At 41.5% G+C, this 12,833-nt stretch overlaps 1 protein-coding gene across 7 annotated transcripts; it reads left to right on the top strand.

Annotated features, from left to right (window-relative positions):
• The first annotated feature begins 6 nt into the window (after window positions 1–6).
• On the top strand, window positions 7–4,676 carry LOC103032619 (uncharacterized). 7 transcript variants are annotated; one of them, XM_049476878.1, is made up of 5 exons: window positions 7–791; window positions 1,215–1,460; window positions 1,564–2,355; window positions 2,837–3,043; window positions 3,155–4,676. In XM_049476878.1, the coding sequence occupies exons 3-4, from the start codon at window positions 1,743–1,745 to the stop codon at window positions 2,893–2,895; spliced, it is 672 nt and encodes a 223-aa protein (XP_049332835.1). In that variant the 5' UTR covers window positions 7–791; window positions 1,215–1,460; window positions 1,564–1,742; the 3' UTR covers window positions 2,896–3,043; window positions 3,155–4,676. The 7 variants fall into 7 exon arrangements, with proteins under 7 accessions (XP_049332835.1, XP_049332833.1, XP_049332831.1 ...); XM_049476876.1 differs by having other exon boundaries at window positions 1,155–1,460; XM_049476874.1 differs by having other exon boundaries at window positions 7–1,460; window positions 3,155–3,437; window positions 3,547–4,676.
• Window positions 4,677–12,833: the final 8,157 nt, after the last annotated feature.

The following is a 12,833-nucleotide window of genomic DNA, read 5'->3' as shown; positions in this document are numbered from 1 at the left end:
TTGAAGGCACAAATCATCTTGTGTTTCTCAGAGCCCACAGACGAGGAGCTGGTGGCATGTGCATCAGAGCTGGATGTACCAGGTATTAAATGTGTATAACCTATGCTAAACATGACCTGACAAATTCCCTGACATAAATCTGTGTATATGTTACTATATAAAGAAGGATGGTGAAGGATTTAAGATACAAATCCTAAATGGATTGCTGAATATTAGCCTGCTTGTAGTTTTGCTTTAGTGCACCTGCCTTGTCTGTCTGTCTTGCATTTGTAGACTAGTGGCATAGAGGTATTAGGTTGCCTTAAACACGAACATACACTGACCGACATTATCTCTGTTGCGAGCTAGAAGAACCATCTCCCAAGGGAGCAGCACGAGTGGCTTGGCCATGCCATGTTTAGGAGAGGTAAGGCATGGAAGGCTGTTCTTACAGACAGCCTACAAATGTGTTGGTATCCTCCACCACCACACTCCGTCCATCATCAGCACTCATCTTCACCTGAAGCCTTCTTCACCCGACCTTTCGGTCTTTGGATGCCCTACCGCATGTGGGGCTTCAAGATCTTGTGCATGGAACCGGACTGCAAATGGGCTGGTCAGCGGCTAACATCGTGCAACCTGTACAAGACAGCCAGGAAGGTGCTGGACTTAGACGGCTGGTACTACATGGCCACGAAATACCTTGAATGCCATCGTTGTTGGACGAAGGTGGCAGCATGGTTACATGACATTCTGGAGCAACTGGACCCTGCCATCGTTCTAGGTTTCCTGCCATTTCCTACCATGTACAGGTAGGAAAGAAATATAATATAAGACGTGTTTATCGTAATCATTTGGTAAAATGCTAACTAATGCATGAGAAGTTCTTGTGGACTTCTGATTTTTACTAAAAAGTGACGGTGCCAGACTGTGTCTGTGAAAAAAGGGGTTAAATGGGGGCTTAATAAGGACGTAAGTGTTTGACACTTCTCCCTCCCTTTGTTCTCTGGAATGCTTGCGTAGTGCCTTTTGAAATGCGTGTGCTCGTTAGCCTCTTTTGTTCACTGTGCCTGTTACCTCCTCCCCCCCCTTCTCCAAGTTGTTCTAGTGTCGTTAACCCCCTTTGTTCCCCCTACCTGTCACCTCTTTCCTCCATATTTTCCTGTGACATCAAGGTGGTCCGGCTGATTAGACAGAGGTCCCTTGGCAACAGCGTCTCCATGCTTTACCTGCAGCTGAGAGAGCAGCACAGTGAGGCCTGGATGACAAGAACTCTGCAGTATCTTGCAGAGTGTAAAAAGTTCCAGGTCCCAGGTGCTGCGGTTAAGCATGTGGCGGATCCACCGGCGATGTTGCCTATCCCCTCCCCTCACTGGCTCCTCACGGTCCACGCTGAGGATGTCCGTACGCGGATCGGTGAAATGAAGGCCAGGGTGAACTCCATCTTTGCATCCATTTTAAAAATGGATTCAACAAAGAAGGTAAAATCTATGTAACATTCACACAGACTTATTTATCTGAACAGTTACAGTAAATTAATATTAAATGAATAATAGTATATTAATATTGTTGTTTTGTGCTCAGGTTACCAAGAAGCTGGCTGGAGTTGCAGGTGGGACAGCAGCCTGGGTCACAAACGTAGGTAATGAGCATGGGCAGGTGCTCATGTCCGTGCTTACTGCTTGTAAAGGTACCGGGCTGCTACCCATGGTAACGGGAATTTCAAAAGAGATGCAGGAGTCCCTCCGCCTAAGCCCCTGTACATGGACAGGGACTGCTGCTCTGGAGCTGGAATGTCCAGGACTGCGGCAATGTTCAGCGACTGGGGGGAGCTGGTCATCAGGCTGGATGTGTGGCACCTGATGCGAAGATTCGCAATAGGCGTCACCACTGACAGTCACCAGCTGTACGGCCTCTTCATGGCAAAGCTCTCCGGCTGCATTTTCAAGTGGGATGCAGAGGATGTGGCTCGTCTGCGGGAGGCTGTTCAGTCGGAGTTGGAGCAGAAGCAGGGTGTCGTGGGTCTGACGGAGGACAAGCTCAACCATCATCTGACTGCGAAGATGCTTGCTCGACACTGTCGCCGCCACACACGTGGTGCAGAGGAGACAGAGGAGCTCATCGGTCAGCTGCTGGCTGCGTTTAGTGATGTCAGGGACACGATGGGCATCCCCCTGCTGAATGCTGAACGGATGGGCGCTATTTGGGACACACAGCGTCAGCACATGCGTTGCATCCAGGATCCTCCAGGACTCCAGCTCTACCACAAGACTGGGCAAGTGACCAAGGGAGGAGTCATCCTTCCTGTCTACCGCTGTGCACGGGGCTCCGCCTGCCTGGAGTCGTTTCATTACAACCTCAACAACTTCATTCCTGGTGTGTGCTTTTGCTCTTTAAACTTCATTGTGTTTGTATGTATTGTGGCGTGAGGAGGCGGGGGAGTTGTGGGTCCGCCCCACGCCAGAGCGCAAAGCCATGCCTGTCTCAGCTGGCCCGCATGAGGGCTGATTGAGCCGCCAGTTGAGACAGGCATATATACTCAGCCTCAGCCATCATTTGGGAGACTTGACACTGGGGAGCTGAGGGCTGAGACTCATATTTAAACTTAAACTAAAGTTAAGTAATTCTACAGACTCTAGAGCCCCATTGGGCTATGTTTGTTTAAGTTGTTTTTGGGTGTGGTGGAGGGCGTTTAAAATAAAAGGTATGCTTTGAGTTTCATTTAATCCCCGTGTCTGTGTATCTCTGTGTGCTTCCTCCTTCCGGGTCACAGTGGTCACGCCCCTAACCCCAGGGGCCTACCACAGTATTGTATTGTAAGTAGTCGTGCTTACAGTATGTTTCTCTGAATTTACAGGAACCTCTGCAAATGCAGAGAACTTCCAGGCATACCTCCTAGAAGGGTTGGTGAGGTAGAATGAGAACTGTGCCACAGCGATAGACAAGGTGGAGCCTGTGCTGCGCTGCTACAGTGGCCAGATGCAGCACAGCCTTAACCAGCTCAGCCAACAGCTGCTTGGCCGGAGCCTGGTTATGGATTGCACAAAGCCTAGAGAGTACATGGGTAACTATTGCGGACTGAACTTGTGTACTGTTGTTCGTCAGCCAAAAACGCAAATCTTTGTTCAGTTGGTATATTTACTTTACATTTTACTGTTTATTATTTTTTATTAAGGGAGCTGATCGGTGTGGAGTACCTCTACTGAAGTGCAAGGAGTTGAGGGAAGACATCGGTCGTGACTCTGACTCTCCAGATGGCACCCCAGACAGTGCTCCAGACTGGCAGGATGAGGGGTTCCAAAAGTACGGTTGGACCTCTTTCTGTTGCAGAGTTCCCCCACAGCCTGTTTTCCTTCGACACTTTGGCAGGAACAGAAGCAGCTGAACCTCAAGTGCCAGAAGACACCTCTGCAGATCCTGTCCTGTCCTCACCAGCAACGTCAGGGGTGGACGATGCTGTAAGAACGTTTCACAGCAAACATAATAAAAAACAAACTTAGCACAATATTGGAATTTTTGCTTACCCGGTTCATCTTTCTTTTCCTGTTTTGTTTTTCCTTGCCTCAGGTGTTCAGATAGCCCGATGGAGCTCCTGGGTATGACTGTGTGGTCTGGCTGGCCAGGTACTTGGTGAGCATACAGGTGGAGGACTGGATTTCTGAACAGCATGTTACAGAAATTACAGCCCTCTGGAACAGTTTGTCTGAAACTGACCAGCATCATGTCTCGTATTTGCCAAGATACAAAGAGTGTCTCGTTCAGGGTCGATTTAAGGCCAGCCACACAAAGACCTCAGTTTGTAGTGGGACAGAAAGGTTGAAGCGGTAAGGTTTTTTTTTTCTTCTTTACACACATTTTTCTATGCACATTTTTCTTTTATTGCCAAATTCTAATTTGTCTGTTTCACATATTTTATGCAGCTCTTTGCTGGGCCAAGGCACAGGGCCTACGCAGTGGCCACATGCAAGCTGTCTTGTGGAGGCCGTCTGCTTGGGAGCTGTGCGCAAATAACCCCGGGGGTGTCATCCTGTGGGAATACAGCAGGATAAAGAGGCTGGTTGTGAGCAATCCAGGGCTCATGGAAGCAACAGAATTTTAACTTTTTGAGCTAAACCAGCGGACACTCTCTGTGGCAAGTAAGGTTCTTAAGTTGACGTTAATAATGTTGGTGATGCACAGTGTTGAATGCTGAATAAGTGTATCATACTGACATGATTTGTTTTGATAGGTACAACAACTGGCAGAAGAAGCAGGAGCTGACAGTGTTGTCAAAGCGGATTCCTCTTCCACGCCCCAGCCTGAGCCCAGACAGGTTCCTGACAAAACTGAACACTCAAGGCTTTTGGTCTTCCCATCACCTCTGGATCTGTCTGGACAGGCTGTGCAGCGAGGACCGCCTTCTGCCACACATCCACCCTGCTACACCACTACACCTTTGCCACCTCAGCCTGCTATTTCCACTCCTTCTGCACTTCTGCTTCCTAATCCCACCTCTTTCGTACAACCTGCACCTATGCTGCCACAGCCTGCCTTCTCCACACCATCTGCTCAGCCACCAAAAACGTGGAGCAGGACTACTGAGTGGAGGAGAAGAAAGGCAGCTGAAGATGTGGCAAAGCAATATCATGGCATCCTAGTCTCTTCATTTGTTGATTTTGAATTTTAAAGTCAGAGCTAATGACACTGGCTGAAATTAATAAAGTAAAGAAATAAAAATGTTGCATGTGTCTTCAAACATACCTACAGCATAATAATTGAAGTGTACTTTGCTTATGTGAATTAATAAAGTTTATTACAATTAGATAATCTTTAACACCCCACTTTAGTTAAAATTAAATTATATTGATTGATCAACTCTTATGTGGAAAAAGTATTTAGACATAACCTAGACTTTTATATTTAAACATAGAATTAGGAATAAGTATAAATACAAATATGATTAGTAAATTTAAATATAAAAAAAAAGTTAATCATCCAAAAGAATGAAATAAAACTTATGTTCAATTTGTTTTATGGGATATTCTTCACCTGAATTTCAAAAGAAATATCCCTTCTTTACTTCTTTGTTTCTACAGTATAAACTTCATTTTTGAAATTATGAAAATACATAAAATAAGTTTTTTTTTTTTATAAATAATATTTTTTTTGTTATGGAAAATGTACTGTCAATATGTTGGCATGTCTATATATTTATAAGCAAGAGCCAAAAATCACGTCTTTCTTCAGAGACCTAATTCAGTGATCTAAAGCAGGGCTAAATAGAAACTTTTTTCCCCAAAAACATGAAATGAAATTCATTCATACTAGAGGACACAACTAGACATTTTAAAATTAAGTTATAATCATTTAATCATTTAAAAATAGGAGGAACCAATCTAACAGGTTTTACAGTGACTGGAGCACTTCTAAAATGTGTTTTCAAAAGAGAGTCCTCCGTTTTTGCCTTCAAAACTAAACATTCATTTTGCCAATAACCACTGGCATGACAGTAATGGCACATATTTTCAAGATTTCTAACCTTAGGTAAATTACTCACTTGCTCCCCTGCAGCACACATCCCAGAGTTAGAAGAATGATGCCAAGTAGAGTCCCTCTTAACAGACTCTTCACTTCACTGACAATCAAATGAAGCCTTAATAATCAAGACAAATTAATCCAAAAACAGTAGCCTTATAGACAGTCAGATGTAGCTGAAGATATTTAACTACATCAAAACTGGTTGACTTAACAATACCAGCTGAAAATCCAGCCCCAGAGAGCCTCCCTGCCTTAACAAAATCCAAACGATATTGCTCAACCTTAAGTCTCTTCTGCTCCAACTTATGCCTAGACAATTCCATCTGCTTTTCCACCTCTAGCTGTGTCTGAATCAACTTCTTAGCAGCAGCCTCCAACAAAATTAACTCCTTTTGCTGTTCAAAATTAAATAAGTACGCAAAGTTAAGGGACTACTAGAAACTGGTAAAGCCTTTAAAAACACCCTGCTCTACCAATGCAGACTTCAAAATAGCTTTTATGTTCTCCTTCAATCGCTTATCAGTGATTGATAACCCAACATCATGACGACTCACTTCAAGCAGCTGACCTCAGAAGAAATATGACCAACAGAAGCCATAGATAACCTGGATAAATTTAGCAACCAGAAGAAATATGACTAACAGAAGCCATAGATAACCTGGATAAATTTAGCAACCAAACAACAGAAGGAGAGGGAAATGAAATTGCAGTTCCCACTAACTATTAAACAAAACTACCTAAACTCAACCTAGTCTTCATACAACTTCCAAGAGTCAAGTCTCTTTAAGCACCCAAATACCAGTAGCGTTGAAGTCCCCTGGCCAAAGCCACAAAACCCAACCACCATGGCGGTGCCCTCAACCCAAAAGTTGTACCAAAAAAAAATATCACCCAAAATCCACCCCCAAAAGAAAAATGGTGTGACCAAACATGGACACCCCACTAGACCTAACAAAAGGGAACTGCAACACAAACCCACCCCATCCTGCAAAGTTGTACTAACCAACAGATGATCAAACAAATCAAAGGCTTCAGCATGCTATCCAGTGGACCAAAGTAGGCCTATTCCAACAAACCTACATCATATCAAACCAAATCATACATAACCAAACCAAAACATTTAAGGTAACAGTCTTAATTTATATTAATTATTATATTAGCCTAATTGTAGTGCTGGCGGCTTTAGTTTGGCTTAAGGGCAACTGTCCTGTCTTTGTAGAATAGTTGCATAGAGTTCTCATTTTTAGGTGACTCCATGCTTGTCACCCGAGCTTGGCTGGGATTCACTTACGATTTTTTATTAATTTCTTCCCTAATTTATAAACTTTTTTTTTTTTAGGACAACCTACAAATGTGGTGGTATACTCCATTATCAACCTCCATCTTTCCCTGACACTTTCTTTACCCACCTTTTCTGCTTATGCCAGATGCAAACCCTACAACAGATGAAGCGAGGAGCTTGATCCGTCCCCATTTCAAGACAAGGGCATGCATTGAAATGGCATTTGGACAGTTAAAGAGCAGATTTAACTGCTTGCACCATTTAAAAAAATCATGGAATTTAAAAATGAGCAATTTCCAGGACATGATAAGTTTTGGAAAAATAAAAATACCCTGAAAGTAAAAAAAACAAAATCATAAAATGTGCTCTACACATCTTAGTGTTTCCTTTTATGGACCGAGAAAAGCTATTTTGGTTTTTAAAATAATGTAATGTTTGGTTAAATCCATCACATCAGCGCGTTAGCTAGCTGACTTCAGCTGCACTGTAAATTCACTCAGTGAAAGAAACATGCTGATTTAATGCGGTCTGGCTTCATTAAGACTGATAAAAGGCAGAGATGCGAGGACCTGAACTGCAGGAATGTTATATTTGTACACAGGAGAAGCTGCACGGAGCTAGCTAGCATTAGCTAACTAAACACCAGGCTGCTGCTGTCACAGGAACTTACAACACAGCCCCGGTATTTCCCCCGGGAACAGCGCGGTGCCCCTGCAGCGATAAAGCGGCCGAAATCGCGCTGTTCCTTAAAACTGTGAAACAGACTGACCGTATTTAGCTTCTCCAAAACACACCGAGACCAGAGCGCCCAACGCTGCCTGTAGGACTGAGTGAGGGACTGAGAGGGGTGTGTGTGGTTTGTGTAACTAACCTACAGCACTAAAATGCTTAAATCAGTGTAGTTTGGTTTATAGACATAAATATCTTTACTGAATTCAGGGTTGCCAGGTCCAACAAAAATATCCAGCTCAGAGTCATTCTAAAACCCCGCCCTTCAGAAGCTTAAACTAGCCCAAAATATATGTCTGTCACCCATTTAAAGTAAATGGCAACAACTCTGTGTACGACTTTACGACGTATTTTGTTTATAGGGATTTCTTATTAGTATTGCTATTTATGTTAGTCATTAAAATATTTTAACATTAATGTATACATTAATTTGGGCACCTTTGACGTTTTATTGATTTGAATACCTATAGAATTAATTACTGGAACAGACCATTTGTTTTGTAAGTTTATTGACCCTTAACCTACATACCCAGGTGAATCCAAATATAAGAAAGAGTTAAGGTGCCAAATGCAAGCTTTTCTCCTCTTTGCAGAAAGATTTCAGCTGACAGTTTCCACTGTGATGAAAACAATGATGAAATGGAAGACCACAGGCACAGTTCTAGTTAAGACCAAAAGTGGCAGGCCAAGCAAAATCTAATATAAGCTGAGGAGAAGTCAACCCACAGACCAGCTCCAAAGACCTAGAAAAAGCCTTTTCTGCACACATGCTACAAACACAAACAAAGAGAACATTTTCGACCAGTCCAAAAAAATGTAAGTATGGAAAGTACGGAGCCCCTAAAGGGACGTTTTTTTTTTTTTACATAGAACGTCGTGAGCAGGACATACTTAGTTGTGAGCACCACATACTTAGTCGTGAGCACCACATACTAGGGCTGAACGATTTTGGAAAATAATCTAATTGCAATTTTTTATCTATAAATTGCGATTGCGATTTAAAATGCGATTTTTTTTGTCTTCAAGTATTTTTCAACAACAGAAGCAATAAATCAATCTGTTTAATAATAAACAATGTCAGATTTACTTAAAGCACAGATAACAATAAAGCAAAAAAATATATGCTTTTCCTTTTCACCATTTGTTTTTTTTTTTAGAAAAATAAATAGATAAATAGCTTTTCCTTTTCACCATTTTTTTTAATTAGGAAAAACAATAGATATACAAAATTTAACTTACTGCTCTCCAGCTAGTAACATCATGAAAAATTAAAGTGCAAAAAAACATAAAGAGAATCTGCTTTAACCAACTCGTTATTTTCTGTATTTGAAGATGCAGCACTGGTCGTTGGCATTTTAGCCTTGCAAATACCACACAAGGCTTTGTGGTGTTTTTTTAAATGCTGAAAAAGGTTTGTAGCGTCGTAGCAACAGTAGCAAGGCACGTTTAGCACAGTACCTGACGTTGAGCAGCATCTTCTTTTTTAAAGCCAAAGTAATTCTACACAACTGATGTGTTCTGTCGAGCCTGAAGCCATTGTGCAACAAGGGCGTTTTCACACCTGTAGTTCGTTTCTAATGAGTTCGTTTACTTGGAGCGTTTTCTCGCTCTGTTCGGTCTGGTTTCCCACAGGCATAAATGTAAACGCACCAAAATGCGCATCAATAAACCACGCGAGCAGCCTGTGTCCTCTGATTGGTCAGAGCTGTCTGACACGGGAGTACATTAAATATAAATATACGAAAAAAGTAAATACAGCGAGAAGATTTTGTGTTCCAGCGCAAATATCTGTGCTTTAACACTGAACGCTGCACTTTCAAACACAGTGTTTCTGCATGCAGCGCACATTTATACATAATAAACAGAGTCACGCGGCTGTGAGCTATGAATGCAGCGCAGATTTATACATAATAAACAGAGCAGTGAATGCAGCGCGTGCATGGACACAGTGTTTGTTCACAGCTGTGGTAATTAGCGTTATCTGGCTAATATATCAGTTTAAACTGTGCTTGCTTTATCAGCAGTTTAGCTCAAATAAATGGCTTATATTTAATAGCTGGATCCAAACGAGACCGGATCACGTTCTCACCACAAGCGAACAGCTCCAGAGTTCGTTTGGTACCGGACCGAGACCACCTCCTCTAGCTGGTCTCGGTCAGGTTCTTTTGATCCGCACCTGAGTGCGATTACTGTTTTTACACCTGCTCAATCGAACCGCACTAATGTTACAAACGGACCAGAGTTCGTTTTAACCGGACCAAATAGTGCTGGTGTGAAAACGCCCAAAAGTGCGCTGTGTTGACTTCACTTCTCCACCTCCCTGCCTTCTGCTCGGGTATGCTCCGCTCGTCCTCGGCTTGGCTCGCTCCCAAGTCACGTGACCAGTCAAATCGCAGCCAGTGCGGTTAGAGAATCGCGTTAAAATATCGCGAGATTATCGCAAATGCAATTAATCGTTCAGCCCTACCACATACTAAGTTGTGAGCACCACTTACTAAGTCGTGAGCACCAGATAATGGTAGCTAGCAAGCTATAGTTTAGGGTGACCAAACGTCCGTATTTCACGTCCTGTCCCGGGCGTCCCGGGTTTTTTCCAGAAAGTGAGGAAATGTCCTGGTTTTTAAATTACCTTCATTGGACGAGAGAGCAGAAGACCTCCCCCCCACTTCCGGTGCAGTCTTACAGTAAGAGCACACACTACGTTAGCTAGGTTAGCTAATGATAACTACTTTATTTCAGTGGGGAATGTTTTAGATAACAGTAGCCAGTCAACTCTTATTAGACGTACACAGAAAAAGCTTTTGGGCGCACACACACTTTCACCCAAGCCTACCATATATTGTACAGAGCTAAGCTAACTTAGCATTAGGTTGGCAAGCCAGATCTTTGTAAAAGTGTTTGAGGCGTGTGCTTTATAAAATAATAAGTGGTGCTCGCCACTTACTATCTGGTGCTCACCACTTACTATATTCACTTGTCTATACCTGACTTTACAGACTGCTACATTATGCTGTGCATCCAGTTATCAAAATCATATTTATTTAGCTGCCATGTGTGATCAAATGTAGGCTGTGATTAAAATATCTAGCTTGCTAACCTAATGCTATTTAAGTTAGCTTAGCTTTAAGGCTTTCATTGCTCTCTGTACAATATATGGTAGGCTTGGGTTAAAGTAGCCGCTGTGTTTGGTGTGTGTGGGTGTGCCCAAAAGCTTTTTCTGTGCACATGTAATAAGAGTTAGTAAGAGTTACATTGCTAGACTCCTGTCAGGAGCATTTTAAAATATGATGCTTTTTATTTTTTACCGTCATTTTCCCCTAAATATACACTAGGGTAGCACGTTTTTATGGTGCAGCACAACTACAACACCGGATTCCGCATTTTAACGCTAGCTAACCTAACCTAACTAACATACAGCACGTACAGGTATAACAGGTCTTCAGTGCTCTCGTCTCAGAACCCTGCCTCAGTAGGCAGCAGGTATTAGATTTAGGACACAGCCTCACCTCTCTCTCAATCTGGCCGTCTGACCTGCAGGCCTCCTGCACCGCCCGCTGGATTAAAGGCAGAAACTATCTTTATCAGATTCCGGCGCTGTAACGATTCAGTACTGCAGTATTTAATTAAACTCCACATAAAACTGGAGCTATAAAAGTGCAGATAACAGCGGGAAACCCATACAAACCAGCCGCGCTTCTCCCCCAGTCTAACCCGCACTCTGCATTGTTTGGCGCGGATATAAGTCAACTGAGTGAAAATGACGTCGCCTGAACAGCCAATTAAAACACTCGGTTTTCAAACCGGTGCCATCCCATCATCCAATGAGAAGAATTTTTTTTTTGCTGACTTTACACCTAACGATTTTAAATCTCGATCATTCAGTGTAAGGTACAATTTAATTTAATACTTAATATACCTGTCCAAGAAAAAGTATCTTGGTATCACTATCACTAAATGCTTCAGCTAAAATGATTTTTAATAATTGGCTTCAAAGAGATCTTTCAATATTAGGGAGGTTTCTTTTGGTCATCTCTAGATTTGTTTACCCTGCTTTATCCCCTTTTGTTTCTGACTTTACATGTAAGCTTGTTAATGATTTATTTGTTCGATTTAATAATAAAAAAAAAGCAACACCAGCTTAAAAAACACATTCTTTCGGAACCAAGAACAGAAGGAGGATTTAAAAATTCCTGATCTAAACTACAATTTTAAAATAAAATAGCTGAAGAAATGCGTAGATAACCCAAGTTAGAAAAAATAGACCACGAGGGATATCATATTGGAATTCACATTTTACAGAAATCTCTTGGAGGAAAGCTCAGTCACTCTCTTAAAAGTTTTGTTTTTATAATAAAATCAGAGAAGTACATTTAAAAATCCTGCATAATATCTATAATTATATATATATGTGTGTGTGTGTGTGTGTGTGTATGTATATGTGTAACCCCCTCGTCTTGGTCCCTCATTAAAGAAACTGCACAGCAGATATATATATATATATATATATATATATATATATATATATATATATATATATATATATATATATATATATATAATGTAGTATATATACATTATATATACTACAATATTAATGATTGACTGCATTGGCACAGACAAACATGGGACAGGTTAGGAATGGGACATCACCTGTCTTATATCTTTTATAATTCTGTAATATTAATAGTTTCAGCATTGGCTTACTAAATGTAAAACATGTCAGAAATAACAGCAACAAGTGCTGTTTGATGTAGTTTTTTTTTTTTAGCTTATTAGAGACATCAACAAAAAATACAGAGGTATGTTGGACCCTGAGGTTCCTGTCCCCTTTCCGGCCAGATTGATGGAAGTTTCTGAAGTCAGTCTTCCGCCTAACCCACCACAGATCAGCTGCCCATCATCCAGTGTTGCAACATGCCTCGGACTATCTTCTTACTCTCCACTACTAATCACATCCAAATTTACATGAACTCTAATAACTTCCATTACTGGAGCTACTTTACAGCTGAATATGTTGGAACTGTGTGGATGTGTAATGACTTTTTAAAGTTAAAAAGCTGTCTGATCAGTGGTAAGATGGTCCCCCCTTGGTCCTAATTTCTGTAAAAAGCGCTATACAAATAAATTTGATTTGATTCTAATCAGTGCTTGAAACACAGAAAAGAACGTCAAACACGTTTAGTTTTAAGGCAATTAAGGCTTAATTAGGGTTTTGAACGTTAATATCTGAAATAATTTGCGTAGGAACCAGGAGATGTGTCCCACCCAATAACAGAAATATATTTTTCTCAAAAAATATACCACAGAAAAGAAAAAAATGTATCAT

Source organism: Astyanax mexicanus, chromosome 4, assembly GCF_023375975.1.
Source record: "Astyanax mexicanus isolate ESR-SI-001 chromosome 4, AstMex3_surface, whole genome shotgun sequence".
Lineage (NCBI taxonomy): Eukaryota > Metazoa > Chordata > Actinopteri > Characiformes > Acestrorhamphidae > Astyanax > Astyanax mexicanus.
The sequence above is the reverse complement of the archived record's forward strand: the minus strand, read 5'-3'. Positions and strand labels throughout refer to the sequence as shown.